General features: G+C 44.7%; 1 protein-coding gene across 3 annotated transcripts in view; it reads left to right on the plus strand.

Moving 5' to 3' along the window:
- The window catches only part of TEDC1 (tubulin epsilon and delta complex 1), a 70,647-nt gene that overhangs the window by 46,761 nt on the left and 6,956 nt on the right, over positions 1–16,930 (plus strand). For 2 of the 3 annotated variants that reach the window (XM_050977534.1, XM_050977535.1), the window contains one exon: positions 2,329–2,541. In XM_050977534.1, the coding sequence (XP_050833491.1) occupies positions 2,329–2,541 (213 nt within the window). Of the gene's footprint in view, positions 1–2,328; positions 2,542–3,283; positions 3,907–16,930 lie in introns of those variants that run through there. The other variant, XM_050977536.1, reaches the window with a different exon arrangement.

Here is a 16,930-nt window from a genome sequence, read left to right on the forward strand (position 1 = left end):
TGCCCTTTTCTACACTAAAAGCAAGGCAAAGGGCAGTGTGAAATTACCTCACCTGTCTTGAAGAGTACTTCCAATTTCCATTAGTTCTCTAATGGTTTTTGCTTTACATGTTTACCATCTTAGGGTTTTTTGGAAAGCATCAACATTAGCACAGGCCTGGCTCCCAGAAGATAAAATATAACTGCAATTATTTCTGTGTATCCACCAAAACACTTGCCTTTGAAATGTTGAAGAGTTTTAGCCTGCTTTCTGGAGTTAAGTTCTAAAGAAATACTTGAAAACTGACCAGCAACATCTTTTTAAGCTACTCAGCGTGCTGGATAGTGAATTTGCCTTTTTCTTTGTTTCACTGATGATGGTGGTTGTTCCTGTATGCAGTGGGATGGATGGGGATGAGATGTGCTTAGAAAAGACAGTAGTTTTGTCTTTATACCAAACTTGTGTTTTGTTTGCTGCTCTGATGGATGGGTGGTTCTTGCACAGCTGCTGCCAGCTCTGCCTGCTGGGGGTGGGCAGGAGCACAACAGAGCGTGGCATCACTGCAGGGACTGGAATGATTGCAGTAATCACAAGAGTATCCTCAGCTAGAAGGGATTCACAAGGACCACCGAGTCCCACTCCTGGCCCTGCACAAGACAGCCCAAAAATCCCACCACCTGCCTGAGAACATTGTCTGAATGTTGATGTTACTTTACAATTCTGTCAGTTAATCAATTTCAAAATAAGGCATGAAGAGAAGAACTCCAAACCCCAAAAAGCCAAAGCCCTTTGCTTTATCTCCTGTCAGTTTGTTATCCTGTCCATGTCCCTGCCATGTCTGTGTTCTCGGGAGCTGGGCCATGGTGTTGCTTTGTGCCAATTCCCAGCACCTGTGCTTGCCTAGAAATGAGCTTTTGCAGGGTGTCCTGTGCCATTCTTAGCTGCCTTATGAAGCTTTTTCTTGCATGAGTTTAAGAATCTCTTGCTCTGAATTAAGCCAGTTTTTAACCTACCTTCTGAGAAAAGAGAGAAAGATGAGAAAAAAATAAAACTTCCCATCCTCTTTATAGCAGTCTTTTATATAAGTGAAGGCTGTTAGCATGTCACTGCCTTCCCAATCCCTGTTTCTAGGCTAAGCTAAAGTTTTGACGTCTTTATGTGTCCTTGTAGGCCATACATTTGAGCTTTTGGTGTTTGTTGCTGCTGTCATCTGGGCTTTCCCTCCTGTTTGTCTGAGTTTAACTTCAAGTGCCTCACCTGCATGTCAGCATTACAGTCAGCACTCTTCTATCCCTGGGACTTGTGGTTACAGTTTGTGGCACAGTGCTTGACTGCAGCAGCATGACATTGGTGACTTGTGGCTCTCTGATATCTCCAGCAGTGCTGCTGCTGTGCAGTAATGATGGACTTGGTTTTTCCTTGCTCCTGTGTAGACCACGCTGCTCAACTGCTGAATTACCTGCCAGTGTTTCTAAATTACTTCTTCAATTGCTAAAGATACTTTTGGATGCAAATTATGTTCTTAAAAGAGATTGTGACCTCTCCTATCGAATGTCTTCTTGATAACAGTATGGAGATAAATATTTAATATTCTGTGAGTGAGGCCTATGTCCTTTAGTTATGCTGCGCTATTCAGGCTTGAAAAAATGTGTGTTTCTGCACAGTCTGTGCACCAGAGTGTATAGATGGGCTCTGAATGTTTTGTTTAAATGGTTTTGGGTTTTTTTATGTTTGGGGTTTTTTTTTTTTTCCCCTTGAGTATTTGAAAAAGCAGTTGCTACCTTGGAAGGCAATTGCACAGTTAATTATCACACCAGCTAGATGGTCATGGTCAAGCAGAGCTGTCAGCTCCTGACCAGTCTGGAGCAGGAATCCCTGGATGTTTCTCACTTTGTGGAGTTTTCCATGGGCACAAGTGACCCTGTGGGTGTTGGAGCAGGTGGGGCTGTCCTGAACAGTGTGTACCAGTGTACCTCCCTGGTCATCACTTTGTTACCAAAAGCCCTAGAAGTGCATCCAAGCTCAGAATTTGAGAGGAAGGGCATATCTAGAGCTGCTGCAGTGCTGATCACCTCCATCTCAGGAGTGTTACTTTATGCTTAGTGCAGTGGAGAGTAGCTGACTGTGCAGTGCTTTCTAAAATAAGCCAGGTTAGCAACATAAGTTTTCTGTTAACTTGGAAATATGTTATAGTGAACTGAGGGGGTTCTCTCTTAAAATAACTCTGAAATTGTGGAGCAACTGTATCTTGAGATGGCAACAGTGAATTCCTAGCTATGAATTACCTCAAGGATGGGGGGAACCATTTTAGCTCAAGCTGAAAAGTAACTTTTATTGTTTTTTGTTTAGGAAACTGTCTTGGATGATATGGCTGAGGAGGGAAGTATGTGTGAGTCCCAGGATGCTCATGTGGAGAAAAGAAGGCTGCCAGAGGTGAACTCCTGCTGCCCCTGGGCTGTCAAGCTGGCTGGGCAAATGGACAGGTTATCCTGGGACCTGCTGGCTCTGCAGGAGCAGCTGCACCAGCTCGTGGCTCAGCGAAGGGCTGCCTGGTGGGAGAAGGTAAGGGCTGGGCTGCTGCTCATCACCCCTGCAGATGTTTGGGATGCTGCATTTTCAGCTCTCTGTCTCTGGCCTGTCTAGGGCAGGGCCTTGTGGCTGCTCTGTGCCACCCTTGCTGCAGTCACGGTGCCAGGGCTGCAGCTCCCTGGGGCTTTGTGCCCACAGCGTGCCCGGTGCTCTTCCAAACACAAAGCAGGCATCTGGCCCAGAGAGGACAGACAAAACAAGTGTTCTCCTGAAGGGCAGGCTGCAAAGCATAGGCACTGCAGGGGAGAGGAGAGAAGAGAAAGAGGAGGAATCATGGCAGCCCCCAGAGGGGATGGATGCAGCAGGCTGAAAGCACTGGTAATGGTCACAGTGAGAAAATGAAGTATTTACAGGGAAAGAGGCCAGAGCTTGTCATCTTTCATTGAATTAGGAGTCTTTGAAATATCTGATGGGGAAGGAAGAAGAGGAATTTGAAACCTGTGAAGTGAAGGAAGAGACTGAGCAGAAGATTTGATGGCAGAACAGACTGCCTGTGGGAGGCTGGCTGTGGAGGAAGGCAGGGGATATGAAGGAAGTGTGCCTGGGATTTGCTGTGCAAGGATGGGGAGACACTGGGAAGCACCCAGAGGGGTGGTGGGACATAAATAAAGGAGGTTTAGGTAATGTAGATGTGGAAGGTGAATCTGAGTGTCAGCATCCTAGTACAAGGAGAACAATGAGGATGCAGGCATAAAAAACTAGTGATTCTTTCCAGGCAGCAGGTGGAGAGAAGGCTGTCAGAGAATCTACAATACCTGTGGATGGAGAAAAAGTGAAAAAAACAGTTGGGATGACAGAGCAGTAATAAAATTGCTGTATCACCATCTTGTGTCTGTCTTACCTCAGAGGAGGGTTTTTTTAGCCCTGAGTATTTGATTTTATTTTGCTTTTCAGGACAGAGGGGAGTGTGTGGTTGTACACTGGGGTGTTGGTAGACAGTATTGCAGATCAGCTGACAAAATAGAAAATGGCAGGTTGTCAGTTCAAAAAGTACCTGCCCAAGAGTTCAAAAGGTGTCTGACATGGAAAAAGTGTGTGCAGAGCTAATTGCTCACTTCCACCTTAAGCATAAGGAGCTAATTGGGATCAGTTGGGTAGAGAAGGCACAAGGAGCTGCTGCTTCACACAGAGTACAAAACTTCTTCCCACAGGGCACTGTGGGTATAAGCAGCATACATGGGTTTGAAATCTGCTGTACACGTTCTTGGGAGTTGAAATCCATCAAAGACTATAAAATATGCAGATACAAATTGCAACCTTATGAGTTAGTGGGAGAACAAATCATTGCAGGCTGGGGGAATATCCCGAGGAAGCATATCCATGTATTTACATTTGTCTTAGAGCCTTCTCTCGGCACTTGCTGTCACTCACTGTCAGTGACAGGGTACTGGACTAGGCAGATCTCTAGAATCATCAGATTTGCTTGTTCCTGGGCAAAATGGACATGACTGTTGTGGGACCACTCAGACCTCAAATTCTAAAAATAAAATTTCCAGTGCATGATTTGTAAAGCAAGATATGCTCTGACTTCTATGTTACAATATACGTGCTGTTAAATATGATGTTAGGTGTTACATAATATCACCCTGATTTATTTTTTTTTTTAAATACTTAAATTCAGGGTTTAAGTCCAGAAGGATTTAACTGATGATTTCTTCTTTGAAATGGATGCACTGATTGGATTTGAATAATGGTTGGTCGTGTTCCAGTGTTTGTGAGATTCTCTGGACGTCATACGAGTTTGTGACTGTGATAAATGGAGTGCATCTTTAAGTGTGTTGTTAAAAGGCTGGTTTACCACAAATGCCTTCTCTTCTACATATGCCCTGAAACAGAATTGTTTTGTAATGCTACATGACAGCATTTTTTGGAATGCTTGGGGTCAGATGACTCTCCATCAATCCTCTTTATATCAAGCCTTGCTTTGCATAGTGCTGCTGCTTTTGTGATGCTTTCTTCCTGTGGTCTGTCCTTTTTTCCCCACAGCTAGGATGCTTGCTGAATGCAGGCTCCTCTATCAAGTGCATGTTTCTGACCCCTTCTTTTCCCTGGAGAAATAAGCTTATCAAATCTTTCCTTCTATATTATTTTTTAATCAAACAAAGAAAAGGCACAGCGGTAGCTGAAGCCATTATCGCTAACTTTGTATCTTGCAGTACTGAGACATCTGGAAATTATCTCGGCTCCTACAGGCATGCCCAGCTGAGGGCCAGCACAGTTTATTACAGCTCTTATGTCCACTACCTTGTACTTGACAAAGAACCTGATAATCCACAGAGTGTTTGTGTCTGTTGTTGCCAGTAGGCCTGATGTCTGTGCCAGGGGACCGGGTAGGAACTGTCTGAGCAGCAGAATTGAGTGCTGAAATGTGATGGACTGGGGGAGAGAGAGCACAGTTCCTGCAGGGAGGAATGAGGGCTGGAATCTGCTGAGTTCCTGCGGGGAGGAATGAGGGCTGGAATCTGCTGAGTTCCTGCGGGGAGGAATGAGGGCTGGAATCTCTGGAGCTCTTTGGAGGGAGGAATGAGAGCTGGAATCTCTGGAGCTCTCTGCAGGGACTGGTGAGCGTGTGGGCACGGGTGGCTGCGTTGGTGCTGCTTAATCGCATTTGCAAATGACATTTGATGAAGGTCCCGGGCTGGCTATATGAAGCTTGTATCCCCAGTCGTCTTCTTCTGTTTATGCTGAATAATAAGTTTTGCACCTTTAGGACTTGTTCCAGAGAGTGAAGCAGTCCAGTTTGTTGTCAGACACTGCACTCCTTCACATTCCTGCTCCTCAACTGTTGTTGTCTGCAGATGGACAGGCAGCAGGACAGAGCTCTCCTTTGTTTTAGTTAGTTTTAGCTAGCTGAGGCAAAGAAGTTCCCTGGACTGTGGGGTTTTCTCCCCTTTTCTTTGGAGCTGTTTAACCCTGCTCTGTACTGAACACCAGCAGAGCACCGGCAGCTCCACCTGTGGCCACGGGGCTGGGCCTGGGCAGCGGCATTTCCAGCACAGAGGCACTGATAAGAGACTGAGTGAGCTGAACTGCAACCCAGGGAGGGGACTTTTCTCAGTTTGTCATCTCTTTTGGGGCAGCAAGGGGTTTTATTGTTTAATAAACTGATTTTTCCACTTTTCTCCAAAGAAGTGTTTTTCCTGAACCAGCTGGGAGAGGGGCCAATTAAATCTGCTTTTCTAGAGGAACCCCTTTGGGGGCTCTCTCCCAAATTTGCCCTGAACCAGGACACCCTGAAAAGATGTTCAGTGAAAATGAACTGCCCACGTGGCTGTGTTCCCTCTCCCCCTTGAGCAAACAGCAGCAGGAAGCCATGGGCTGGTGGAGGTGGTCACTGGTGCAGCCAAAATCCAGGCCAGGCAAAACCAACACAGGGCAGCAAGGTGAGGTGCCCACGAGGAGAGAGGAGACTGAATCCCTAGAAGCAACAGCAAAGGGTTATTGAGGGTCCTTGTGCCGAGTAGGGAAGTGGAAAAATGTCAGAAAAACTGCACGGAGAGAAATTCAGGCTGACACATCTGAAGGGAGCATCATAATTTTCCAGGTGTTTCTTTGATTGTCACGGCAGGTGAGCGAACTCTGTGGAAAGGTCAGCAGTCAGAAACACTAAACTGGATCCTAAAATGGTTAGGGAAGCAGAAGAAAAGCAAAGCTTAAAAACATTCCCCTCTCTTTCTGGAATGCGATGTGCAGTGCTAGTCCCATTCATCAATTAAAATAAATGTGTTTGAGCTGGAAAGGAACAGGGAGGGGATGATGACAGCAGTGATGACCCAAGCTGTGAAAGGGTTTCTCTGAGGAAACTTACTGGGCTCCTTGCATAAGAAGAGGAGAGAATGGAGAGGGAGATCACAATGGAGCAGGAGGAAGCATTTTTTATGTTCTTCTGATGCTCCTTGGTTTCCATGATGGGTGAACCTAGAGGAAATTACTCCACCTGCTCCAAGACTGTGGGTTGGGCTTGAAAACCTCTTGAAGTGTCTTTCATTTAGGAAAGCCTGCAGTTGAATAGTCTATTTATTTTGGACTGTGCAGAGGTATTTCAGATGGGTTAAAGTCATTGCTATGCCACGATGCCTGGTTTGCATCACTGAATGTAATTTATCATTCAGGATGTGGTTTCAGGGGGAATGAATCTATTTGTTGCAAGTTTGATCATTTGCACACTGTGATTCTGCTAGTTAAAACTATCAGTCTTAAGTCTCTTAAAATTAAGAAAATTATTTTGCTTCTTTTATTTTGTTTCATTTTCATTTCCTTGTTTTCTTTTGTTTGTTTCTGCCTACCCCCAGCTGTTTCTTTGGTTATGTGCTTGGAATGACCCTGAAATGATTTAACCTTTCAGGGACACTCACTAGAAGACATTTGAATGCTGCCATGGGATTTGGGTGATTTGTGAAAACCCTGATTAATAGGACATTTTAACTGATACCCATCTCTAGGCAGCAGTGTTCAGTACCTTGGAGGAGAAAAGGCATATGACAGAGGTGTGATCTGAATATGGGGCTTTCTTTCTCTTTCTGTTAGCTTTGCTCTTTTCTGTGCAGTACTGGGCAAATAATCATTTCTTTAGTGACATTTTGGGGATCTGGAAATGATCAAAAAGGGAAGGGAAATGGTTAAGCTTTAAGAACTTTTCTCCTCTCAGAAACAAACTTAACTGTAAAAGATGAAATCTCCTAATCCCAGAAGAGAACTTGTTTCCTTGCTTTTTCCTTTCTGAATATTCTGTTACCTGCTCCTCTGTTAGAGGGGAGGATTTGATTTCAGTCTGGTTGAAACATTTGGCATCCACAAGCTGAAATGTAGAGTGTTTGACTCCCAAGTGGTAATTGTTTCAGTTTTCATCACATAAATGCTGGTCCCATTCCAAGCTTTTGCTGAGACTTGGGATACTGTATCCTGGGACCCTCTGTGTTTTCTTGCATTTAAAAGTAAGGCAGACTCATTTGAGATGGTGGGATGGAGCTTGCTCATGCATACATCTCTGAGGCACAGAGCAGGAAGGTTTGGAGCCATTAATCTGATCTAGAACCTAGAACAGCCTCTTTCCACACCAGAATTCCACCCAGAAGTTCTGGTGGCTGTGCTTGCTTGGCTGGTGCTGTGTCTGAGTACCCAGGTAAGACTGCAGTCCCTGACCTGGACCAGACCTCCATAATCACAGTGGGAGAGCACTGGAGTATGTGAATTTTGTCTTTGCTTCTGTGTTTTTCTCCTGATCCATCTCCTCCCCACCATTCAGTAATCTCCAGCCTCCCCAAACCCTGGCAGCTGTCTCCTGGATAGGGATGGGAGAGGCAGGGCTGCCCTTTGAATTCACAGTGGGCTGGGGAGGGGCTGGACAGGACAGAGATGTTTTGTTTTCTCTCCCGGGGAAGGGTGGGGTGCAGGGCTGGCAGGAATGGCCTGGGCCACCCAGTCAGGTGAAGGTGGTGGGGTCTGAAACACAGAGGCACTTTCACTCCATCCCAGGAGTTCTGTGGTTCACATAAACGTTTTGCCATTGCCAGCTCATCACAGCACACTGCCAGAGACCTCATAGAGTCTGCAAAGAGAGACCTTTCTTCTAAGGTTCCTACATTTATAAAAGACTAAGTTGTTTTTGAATAATTTTGATTTAAGTCTTCAATATTTGTAGTAGGGAAGCAGCTCCAGAAGCTGATGCTATAACATGGTCCTACTTCTGTTTGTGGTTGGTGTTTTTTTTGTTTCTCTTACCAAGATTGAGTTGAATTTTATCAACTCAGAAAAATGCACTTCCAAAGTTTTTCTTTATGTCTCATAATGATTGGAGCAGGGGATGAGGAGCTGTGGGTCCCCAGTAGCCTCTGCTAGAAAAAGATAAAGTCTTGTTGCTGTCTGCAGCATGGGAATGGTGAGGGGCACAGGTGGGGCTGGGCTGGCTCCCCTGGGCTGAGTTCCTTCCTCCACTGCTGCAGGGCTGGGTTGTGTTTCCCCTGCCTTAAACCAGGGATTTGTGACAAAGCTACAGCTGAGATCTCACTGAAGAACTCTCTGAGGCTTGTCAAAAACACCTTTTTTGGTGTCGGGTTTTTTTTCTGGTTTTTTTTTTGTATGTGTGTGGTTTTTTGGTTTTTTGGGGTTTTTTTTGTGAGCACACTGTTCCCATTTCATCTTTGCTGTTGCTGCTGTTCATTCTGGTTCCCTGGGCTTTTTGCTAATATGAAGATGTTCTGTAGTGAGCAGTTAATTATCCGTGCTGTCTGGGGTGCAGGAAGTGGAGGAGTGCTGGGGAATGGTTCAGTGCTGGTGGATTTCCTCAGTCAGCATATTCCCCTTCCTGCTCCCAGAAGGTTTCTGTGCTCCACTTTGTATTTGCAAACCTCCATCTGGAGCCCTGAGCAGCTGCCAGTGGAGCTCCTCATGCGAAAAGGAATTGAAGAACTAGCAAGACCACAAGAGCAGCTTTTGGAAGTGCATGGTTGGCTGGGCCCAGATGCCTGGGTAGGGGGGGAACCCACAGAGATCAACCCAAACATCCATCAAAGGCAGCACTGGGGGACACAGCAGGAAGGCAGGGAGGGACAAGTCTGCTGGCTCTTATGTGCAGTTCTTAGTTAAATGTAGGATTAAATTTGCTGCTGGTGGAATTGCTGTGGCTCTAGCAGATTTAGGCCATTAGAAAACATGAAGCTGCTGTAAACAGTAGGAAGTAAATACTGATCTTTACATTTGCTCTTTGCTCTTGGATTTCCTTGAGTTGCTTTGTTCCTCACTCATCAACATTCCTGGCAGGAGATCCGAGGCTGCTTGTTTGTGCTAAGTGCCTGTAGAGATCCAGGTGGTTGTTGGTGGAAGGCAGTGTGCTCTCTCTCCCAATGGAAGGAGAAAGGGAATCATGCCTGTGCACCTGGTCCTCCTTTTGACAGCAGGATCTAAAATCTGCTTTAGAGCTGAAGTCCCAGGTTGGCCTGGTTTAGGGCTGGGGTGTATGTGAAAAGTTACTGTACATAAGCAGAGCTGGAAGATTATTTGAAGGACTCTTTCTTGCTTCTGACAATTCTGTGTAGGCTGGCCAGGCTTGATTAGTCAATGTTAAGCTTACAGCTTACAAAGGGTTGGAAAGATAAGTGTTTGTTCTTTGTTTGCAGATGCAAGTTTTTGTGCAGATTGCTGAAAGAGGGACGAGCTCTGAGTGTGAGACACAGAGGCACTCTGTGCACCAGTGGCTAAATCAGCAGACTGGTTTCAGACACACACAAAAACCACAACTGGAAATGAATTACCTAGCCTGACATTTTTCATGGGGCTTATGTAGGCTAAAAGACTGCAGCTCCTTGGGGAGGAGGGGAACATGAAAAACTCGAGTGCTGTCTCCTGTTCTGTGTGCAGAACTCTGGGGTTTGAAGGAAGCGTGGGTGAAAGTTTTGCTTCCCAGAAGATGCTGCTTTCCCTTCCTTGCCAAAATGCAGAATGTTTGCTCAGGTGACAGGATCAGGTAAAGTATAATAAATAACCAGGGTTAATATTTCACTTGCATTATTTACGAAGATGTTGGCTACTGACCAAGGCAATGAAACATGTAATAAATGCAGCTGGAGAATTATACTCCAGTAAATTTCAGATGAGCTTTATTTAATGATACAGTGTAAAAAAACCCATTGCAATAGAGAAGCCACTGTTTTGTAGCCACTGTAAATGTTTTAGTGCATTTTTAAGAACTAAGTATAGCACTTAGGCTCTCACAGCTAAAGCACACAATAAAACAAGGATGAAGACTAGGAATGTCTGCAGGGCTCAGATGCACAAGATATGGAAGCACAGGTCCCAGCACTGATATTTTTTGAAAAGCTTCGAGGCTGGTGGGTGGGATTTGAAGCACCAGAAGCCATGAAGTTACTGGATTTTGTCTTGCAAGTGGTGAGCCAGAAGAGCACACACATCCTCCACAAGGGCAGCCTCGGGGGTCACAGCTCGTTCTGGCTGGCAGAGGCTGTGTTAAACCCCCCAGGCAGAGACTCCTTCTAGACAGCTCCACCTGGAGCTCTGTCAGGGTGTTTTACTGCACCTTTAGGGTGGGTGTTTGGGACAGGAACTTCCAGGAGCTACCTGGCAGCTCCAGGCAGGCTGTGGGGATGGGTTCCCCTCTGCCAGCAGGAGCTGGGGTCACTGAGTGCTTTGCAGCACTGCTTGGGTTGGTTTGGGGTTTTTGTTTCTGGTGAGTTGACAGAGGTGCTTTTAGAAGGATTCTTTGCATCCAGGCGTTCAAAGCTTAACTTTGTTCCCTTTGTTCTTGAAACCTCAGCCTTGTTTTCTCAGTTGCTTGCCTGAAATCAAGGGTACTTGATCGTAAGAGAAGAAAGCATCCACCTTGTTTCTGTCTTTGTCCCTTGTGCTTGTGGAAGAGCTGACATAAAACTACATCTGTAATTTAGTGTTGTCACATATCTTCTCTCCAGCCAGAAATGCCTCTAAATAAAGCTTTAGTACTCTTCTGAGCCCCAAACTCACCATTTTCCTTCAATTTACTGGCTCTCTCTAAGCCCTGAGAGCTGTTTGATTGTCTCCCTTTGCAGGCTGGCTGTAGGGCCTGGCCTTTAGCTGCTGTAGGAGTCACAGGGGCCATCCAGGCAGCCTCACATCCACCTACAGCTGCTCCTCACCTCAGACTGGGAGATAATAGACCCTGCTGAATGCATTGTAAGAGCAGTGGCTTTAGAAAATATGCACTGAACCTCTGAAAGTGTTTTCTGTAGAAAATCTCCCCTGGGAGTTAAAGTTCCTTTTCCTCGTGCCATAGCTGTGGGTTGGCTGTTGCTGGAATCACCTTTGCTGCTCTGGATCCCAAAAGTTGGGATAGGAGCTGCTGGGCTGGCTGCTGGGGGAGGTTCTGCAGTGCTCCTGCAAAGCCCCTGGAAAGGACAAGGGAGTATTTTGTAACTGGGAACAAAACCAATTTGGGGGTGAACAAATTCCCTATGAGTCATGGGGGTTTTTTTTGGGCTTTGTTTTTGTTCATAACTCTTGAGTAAGAAAAACCCTTTTCTGAAAATTTGTATGACTAGGTGGTAATACCTTCCTCTCATCTCTGTATTTTAGGAGTGCTTTGTATGAATATTGCTTTTGTTGGCTGGCCATACAAGGACCCCATTGCTTGGATTTCAAGTTTCACATCCTGTTCTCTTGGAGCAGGATGATTCAGACAAGTGCAGGGCACAGGCAGCACTCTTTCTGAAGTGGCTACTTTCATGCTGTGCAGTGATAAAAGTATTCTAAAAGCAAAGTGGGACCCTCCAAGCCTCTGCAGGCCACTTGGATCAGAGATGATCTATCATCAGTGTTTGTCTCTGCTGCCCAAGATAAAAGTTTGGTAGAACAAATTGAAAAGTAAGTGAGCAATTTATTATCCAAAGCAATACTTGTCTGTTGCCTTCCTTTGCAATTTGTAGTTGTCAGGGTCTTTTTCAGAGTAGCACAGCAGCCTTTTTGCAAGTGTCTAAATTACTTACACTGACATATTCTGATTTTCATATCATGTATTTTCAGTATGTGCCTATTCCTACTTTAATTTCTGTGATCTTCTAATGGAATTCAAGGGTTTGGGAAAGTCTGGAGATAAACCTGTAGTTAAAAAGAAATGCTTCTTGAAAGGCTGGAATGGTAGAATGGAACTTTTAAAATGACTGTAAAATGCTCAAGATTTCCAATTTGGAGAAGAAAATAGGGTTTGTTTCTCTTATTTCCTGTGGTGTGCATTCAGAATTATGTGGCACATGGGACTTTCACAAATCTGGACTGTGTTTCCTTGCAGTTGCTGGTAAGGAGTCTGCAAGTTTGCTGATGCTGCTTGGAGCTGTCCCACTTCTCAGGGCAGAGCCTGTCCTGAGTGCCAGGCATGCACTTCTGGGGAAGGAGCTGAGGAGCTTTAGGTGAGCTCCTGCCTCCAGAGCACAGGGATTCTGGTCAGCTTGGATGCTCTTGCTGAAGTTTTGTGTCTGCTCTCTTTGTGCTGGCATCCTCTTCAGGTGAGCAGAGGTGCTGCAGAAGTTTCTTTGAAGACCATTTATTATTTTAAGACCTGTCCTTGTCTGGATCTGCACAGTTGCTGCAGTAATATAATTACATTTTTGACTCCTGGGGTTTTTTTCCTTTTATTTCAGTTGTTCTCCTCAAAAGTTAACCACTGGGAAGCAAAGTACATATGCCAAAAAATCAGAAACAGAGAGTACAGAAAATATTATGGAACAGAAAGAATCATGGTGTCATAGAATCATTTAGATTGGAAAAAACTGCCAAGATCATGGAGTCAAAGCCAACACTGACAAATCCAACTCTAAACTGTGTCACTTAGTGCCACACCTACATGTCTTTTAAATTCCTTGGGGATGGTGACTCAGCCATTTCCCTGGGCAGCCTGTTCCAGCATTTGCCAACCTTTTTAGTAAAGAAATTTTTCCTGATTTCCAACCTAGACCTCCCCTGGCACAGCTTGAGGCCATTTTCTCTTGTCCTATTGCTTCTTCCCTGGGAGAAGAGACTGATCCCCACCTGGCACCACCTCCTTTTGGGGATTTTTAGAGAGTGAGAAGGTCTCCCCTGAGCCAGGACACCTTTCTGTGGCTCTGTGGAAGACTGATGGCTGTGATGAGGCTCTCAGCATGGCTGAGCCTGGGCTGTTTGCCTCAGGCCTGGCCCCCAGGAATCCAGCCCAGGGCTGTCTGGAGGAGCTGCCTCTGCAGATGCAGGGCAGGGGAGAGCTGGGGCAGCTCAGCCACAGGCTCACTGCAGCTCCCCCAGAGCTCAGCTGCTCTCAGGCCCCAGAGGATTCATCTCCCTTGGGCTCTGCCTGTGCTGCAGCTCTTTGTAGGCTCAGCACACAGGCAGGACTTTTATCAGTGTGTGCATTGTATTGATATTTGGGGTGTATTTGTAATCTTCTGCTAAAGACCTTGAAATATATTAATGTTCTTCTCTTTTCTTAATCCAGGATCCTTCTCCTTTACCTTAAACTAAATTGACTTTTCTGACTCCAAGTTAGAGACACGAGTCTTAAGTACAGAGCCATTGGATTATCTTAAAGAAAAACCAAAGTGAAAAGCTCCCAAAACAAGCCAAGCAGACCCCATGAAAATGTGTTATCCATCCTGACAAGATCAGGTCACTCCTTGTTATGAAATTATCTGAGTCAAATGGTTTAATTAGCATCTAGCTTCCCATTACTGTGCTTCCTCACCATCTTTCCTTTGGAGAGAACAGTGTGGATGCTGATCTGAAGGCTTAGGAAGTGCTCTGCAGTATCTGATGTTTAATTGAAGCAGGGAGCAGCAGTGCCAGCTCTTCTCCTCAGATGCAGCTAAGGGTGTTCTGGGTATTAAAATTGTATTTTTAGTTATCAGATCTGTTCCTAGGTAAGATAGGTAACCAGCTTCTCCCTGGTATTCCCACGTTTGGAATGACAATAGGTGCACCAGGAGCCAGCATTCTGGTGGTGAATGTCTTGCTTCAAAATGCATAAGATTGGAGATGCATACATTCCACATTCCTCCCTAATTGCAGGAAATTGCAGATCCCAGCAAAATTTGGAATGCAGCTGCTTATATAATTACATCTTCTGTCAGTTGCTATAGCTCAGCTTTACAGCCCTTCTAAAATATCTTCATAGTTTATGGGACAAATAATGCCCCTGTTAATGTTACTTTGGGATCACCCCTTTCATTTATTCACCACCACTTCCAAAGGACTGAGATTTTTCCTCATGTTGAACTAGTAACAAGTGTTAAAAATTAGTGATTAAATTAAGGTGACATTTTGCTTTAGCTGCTGTAATTACTGTTAAGCCAAAAGACATCATTTCAGTTTCTTCCTGTTGCTGGGGTTGGGTTTAGTAAGAAGTACCAATTTGTGTACCTCAGGTCAGTTTGATTTTGGTTACATGCAAACCTTTCCATTTGATGGCCTTTGGAAATAGAGGGTAGTGGGTCATGGAAAAGTTGTTAGGTTATTGGCAACTAAGTGTTGCTATCTGCCACTGGTCATTGAAGGACAGATAAGATATAGATCACAATTCAGAGTTTGATGGAATGTGTTGGCACCGCTTACACCACCATCACAGCTGGGAAATGGTTGGAAGGTTGAAAGGATTAATGGAAGGGCAATAAAGGAATTAATTTGGTCTGGATTTTGAGAAGTGAGAAAAATGTACTTTAACCAAGGCAAAGTTCATAGCTGGACCATGTTCTGCAAATTCCCAGGCAGAAGTGGAATTTTGAGGGTGTTAGACTTTGGATGAAAGATGGTATGAGCAGACCCAGTGGCTGAGGTGGAGCCTCCTGGAAAGGGGCATGTTTGGAACCATAGTGCAGTGATAGGGTAGTATTTTAATCTGCTGGAGTCTGTGTTTAGAAACCCAAAACTATATGTTTCTAGTTTACCAAAATGTAGCAGAACATTGCAGAAATTACCAGGTGAGAGACTGTACCCTGTGCTTTGTGATAGATTAGACTATTCAAACAGTTTATTATGACTTAAATCCTCCAATGCATGAAAACTGGCATTAAATGGGCTATTTAAAGTCTCTTTGTGTACAATCAATGCTCTCACGAGAAGAAAGAAACCTCATTTAGGCAGGACAGTGTGGGAAGTCTTCAGCTATTAAAATAGAAAGTGATGGTTTCTAGCTTTTTAAACTGGTTAGTCTTGAGTGTGTAGAAATTGCAGCAGAAAATTAAAACCCTTGAAAGCTGACAGCAGAGAAGCTTGATTCAATGAGACAAGGTTTATAGAGCTGCAGTGCTAACTCTGTAACTTCCTTACAGGCTTGAAATTACATTTGGGCAAGTTACTATAAGACATGAATTTGAAATTAGGGTAAGGTGTTTTTTACAGTAGAACACCTGCTTACTCAGTGTTGTAGTGTTTCCAGAACAGCTGATTTCAGATATTGTTTTTACTTTAACTTGTGGGGTTTTGTATATAAGCAGCAAATGCCTTGAGATTATTTCTGGAGGTTGGGGGCCTGGTTTTCCTTCTCTGCAAATGTCTGAACTTCATGGGCTCTGCAGGGTCCTGTCCCCCCAGCTCTATTACTTTTCCCAGCAGTAGGAGCTGCAGGATTTGATTTTCTGTCAATTATGCATTCACAGCATCCCTGAAATAGTGCCTTTCTCTGCTCCTCTGAGCCTGAATGGGTTACTGTCTACAGCTAAGGAAGGAAAGCATTTGTCATACCCTCAACCATCATTGCTGAACCAAAAAAAAAAAGGCAAACAGTTTTGTTAAAAGAAACTGGTGCCCCAGCCAAATTCTTGTTTATTGTTAAAGAAGGCTATAGCCCTCACCCTGTTTATGTGTGAAAAAAGCTTTGTTTTTATGGCTTTGGGGTCACACAGGCCTCTTGGGTTATTGATTTTTGTTCTGTACATAGAGAAGCAGTGCTGGCATGTTCAGTTCCTGCTATCTCTGCTGATATTTGAGACAAACTCTGCTTGGGCATCCCCTTTGGGTGCTGCTTTTCTTGGCCACTCTGTGTGCAGCAAGGTACAGAATGCATGTTGAACAGTGAGGAAATCATTGTACAGGAACACAAAGGGCTTGTGGGTGGGAGTTGTGGGATTCCTCTGGCTCTTTTGGTTATATTCTGCTTTCTTTTCATATTTACTGGTATTTCTCCTGTACTTAGAGGGGACTTTGCTCTTCCCCCTACTATGTTATTGATACTTCTGCTTATTGTTTTCTTTTGCCCATTTCTTTTGTACTTGGTGCTGTTTTTTAAGTGCTTACAAGGAAGACTTTCTTAAAAGTAGTCTGCAAATCCTTGTTTATCCCTTTTTCTTAATGCTGTTTTCTGTATCTCAGGTAGACTGTCAGCTGGGATTGCAGCTCTGCAAGGCATTTCTTGGGGGGTGGTAGTGGAAAAAACCACCAAACTGTAAGGCAGCACAAGGTACAAATAATGATCCTTTATAGTGATTATACTGATTAAAGACAAATGCTTGTAAGGCTCAGCCCAAGGACTGATTTGGATTCCACTCTGGAAAGGGAGAGCTCCTAAAGCAGTGTTAATTTGCCATTCCTGGTTTCCAGTGCCCAGCTGTCAGGATTTCTGCTCCATCCCAGTGATATCTCCATGCTTATCCTGCTTTCATTCCTCACTTACAGATCTTTATCTAAAATTGATTCTTGTCTGGGGAATTAGAGTCTGCTCAGTTTGCAGGGAGGCTGAGAGCTCTGGGCAGCTCTTCCAGGCTGGTGAAGCCATTGCTGGAGATGTTGTGATGTGCTGGGGAGCTGTTTGGAGCCAGGGTGGAGAGTGCACTGGCTGGCCTGGCAGGTCTCCTCTGTTCCTGCAGTCTGATCCTTCACTAATCCTCTATTGCCCAGCAGTTAATATTTCACTGCA

The sequence above is a fragment of the Serinus canaria genome, chromosome 8 (genome assembly GCF_022539315.1).
Source record: "Serinus canaria isolate serCan28SL12 chromosome 8, serCan2020, whole genome shotgun sequence".
Lineage (NCBI taxonomy): Eukaryota > Metazoa > Chordata > Aves > Passeriformes > Fringillidae > Serinus > Serinus canaria.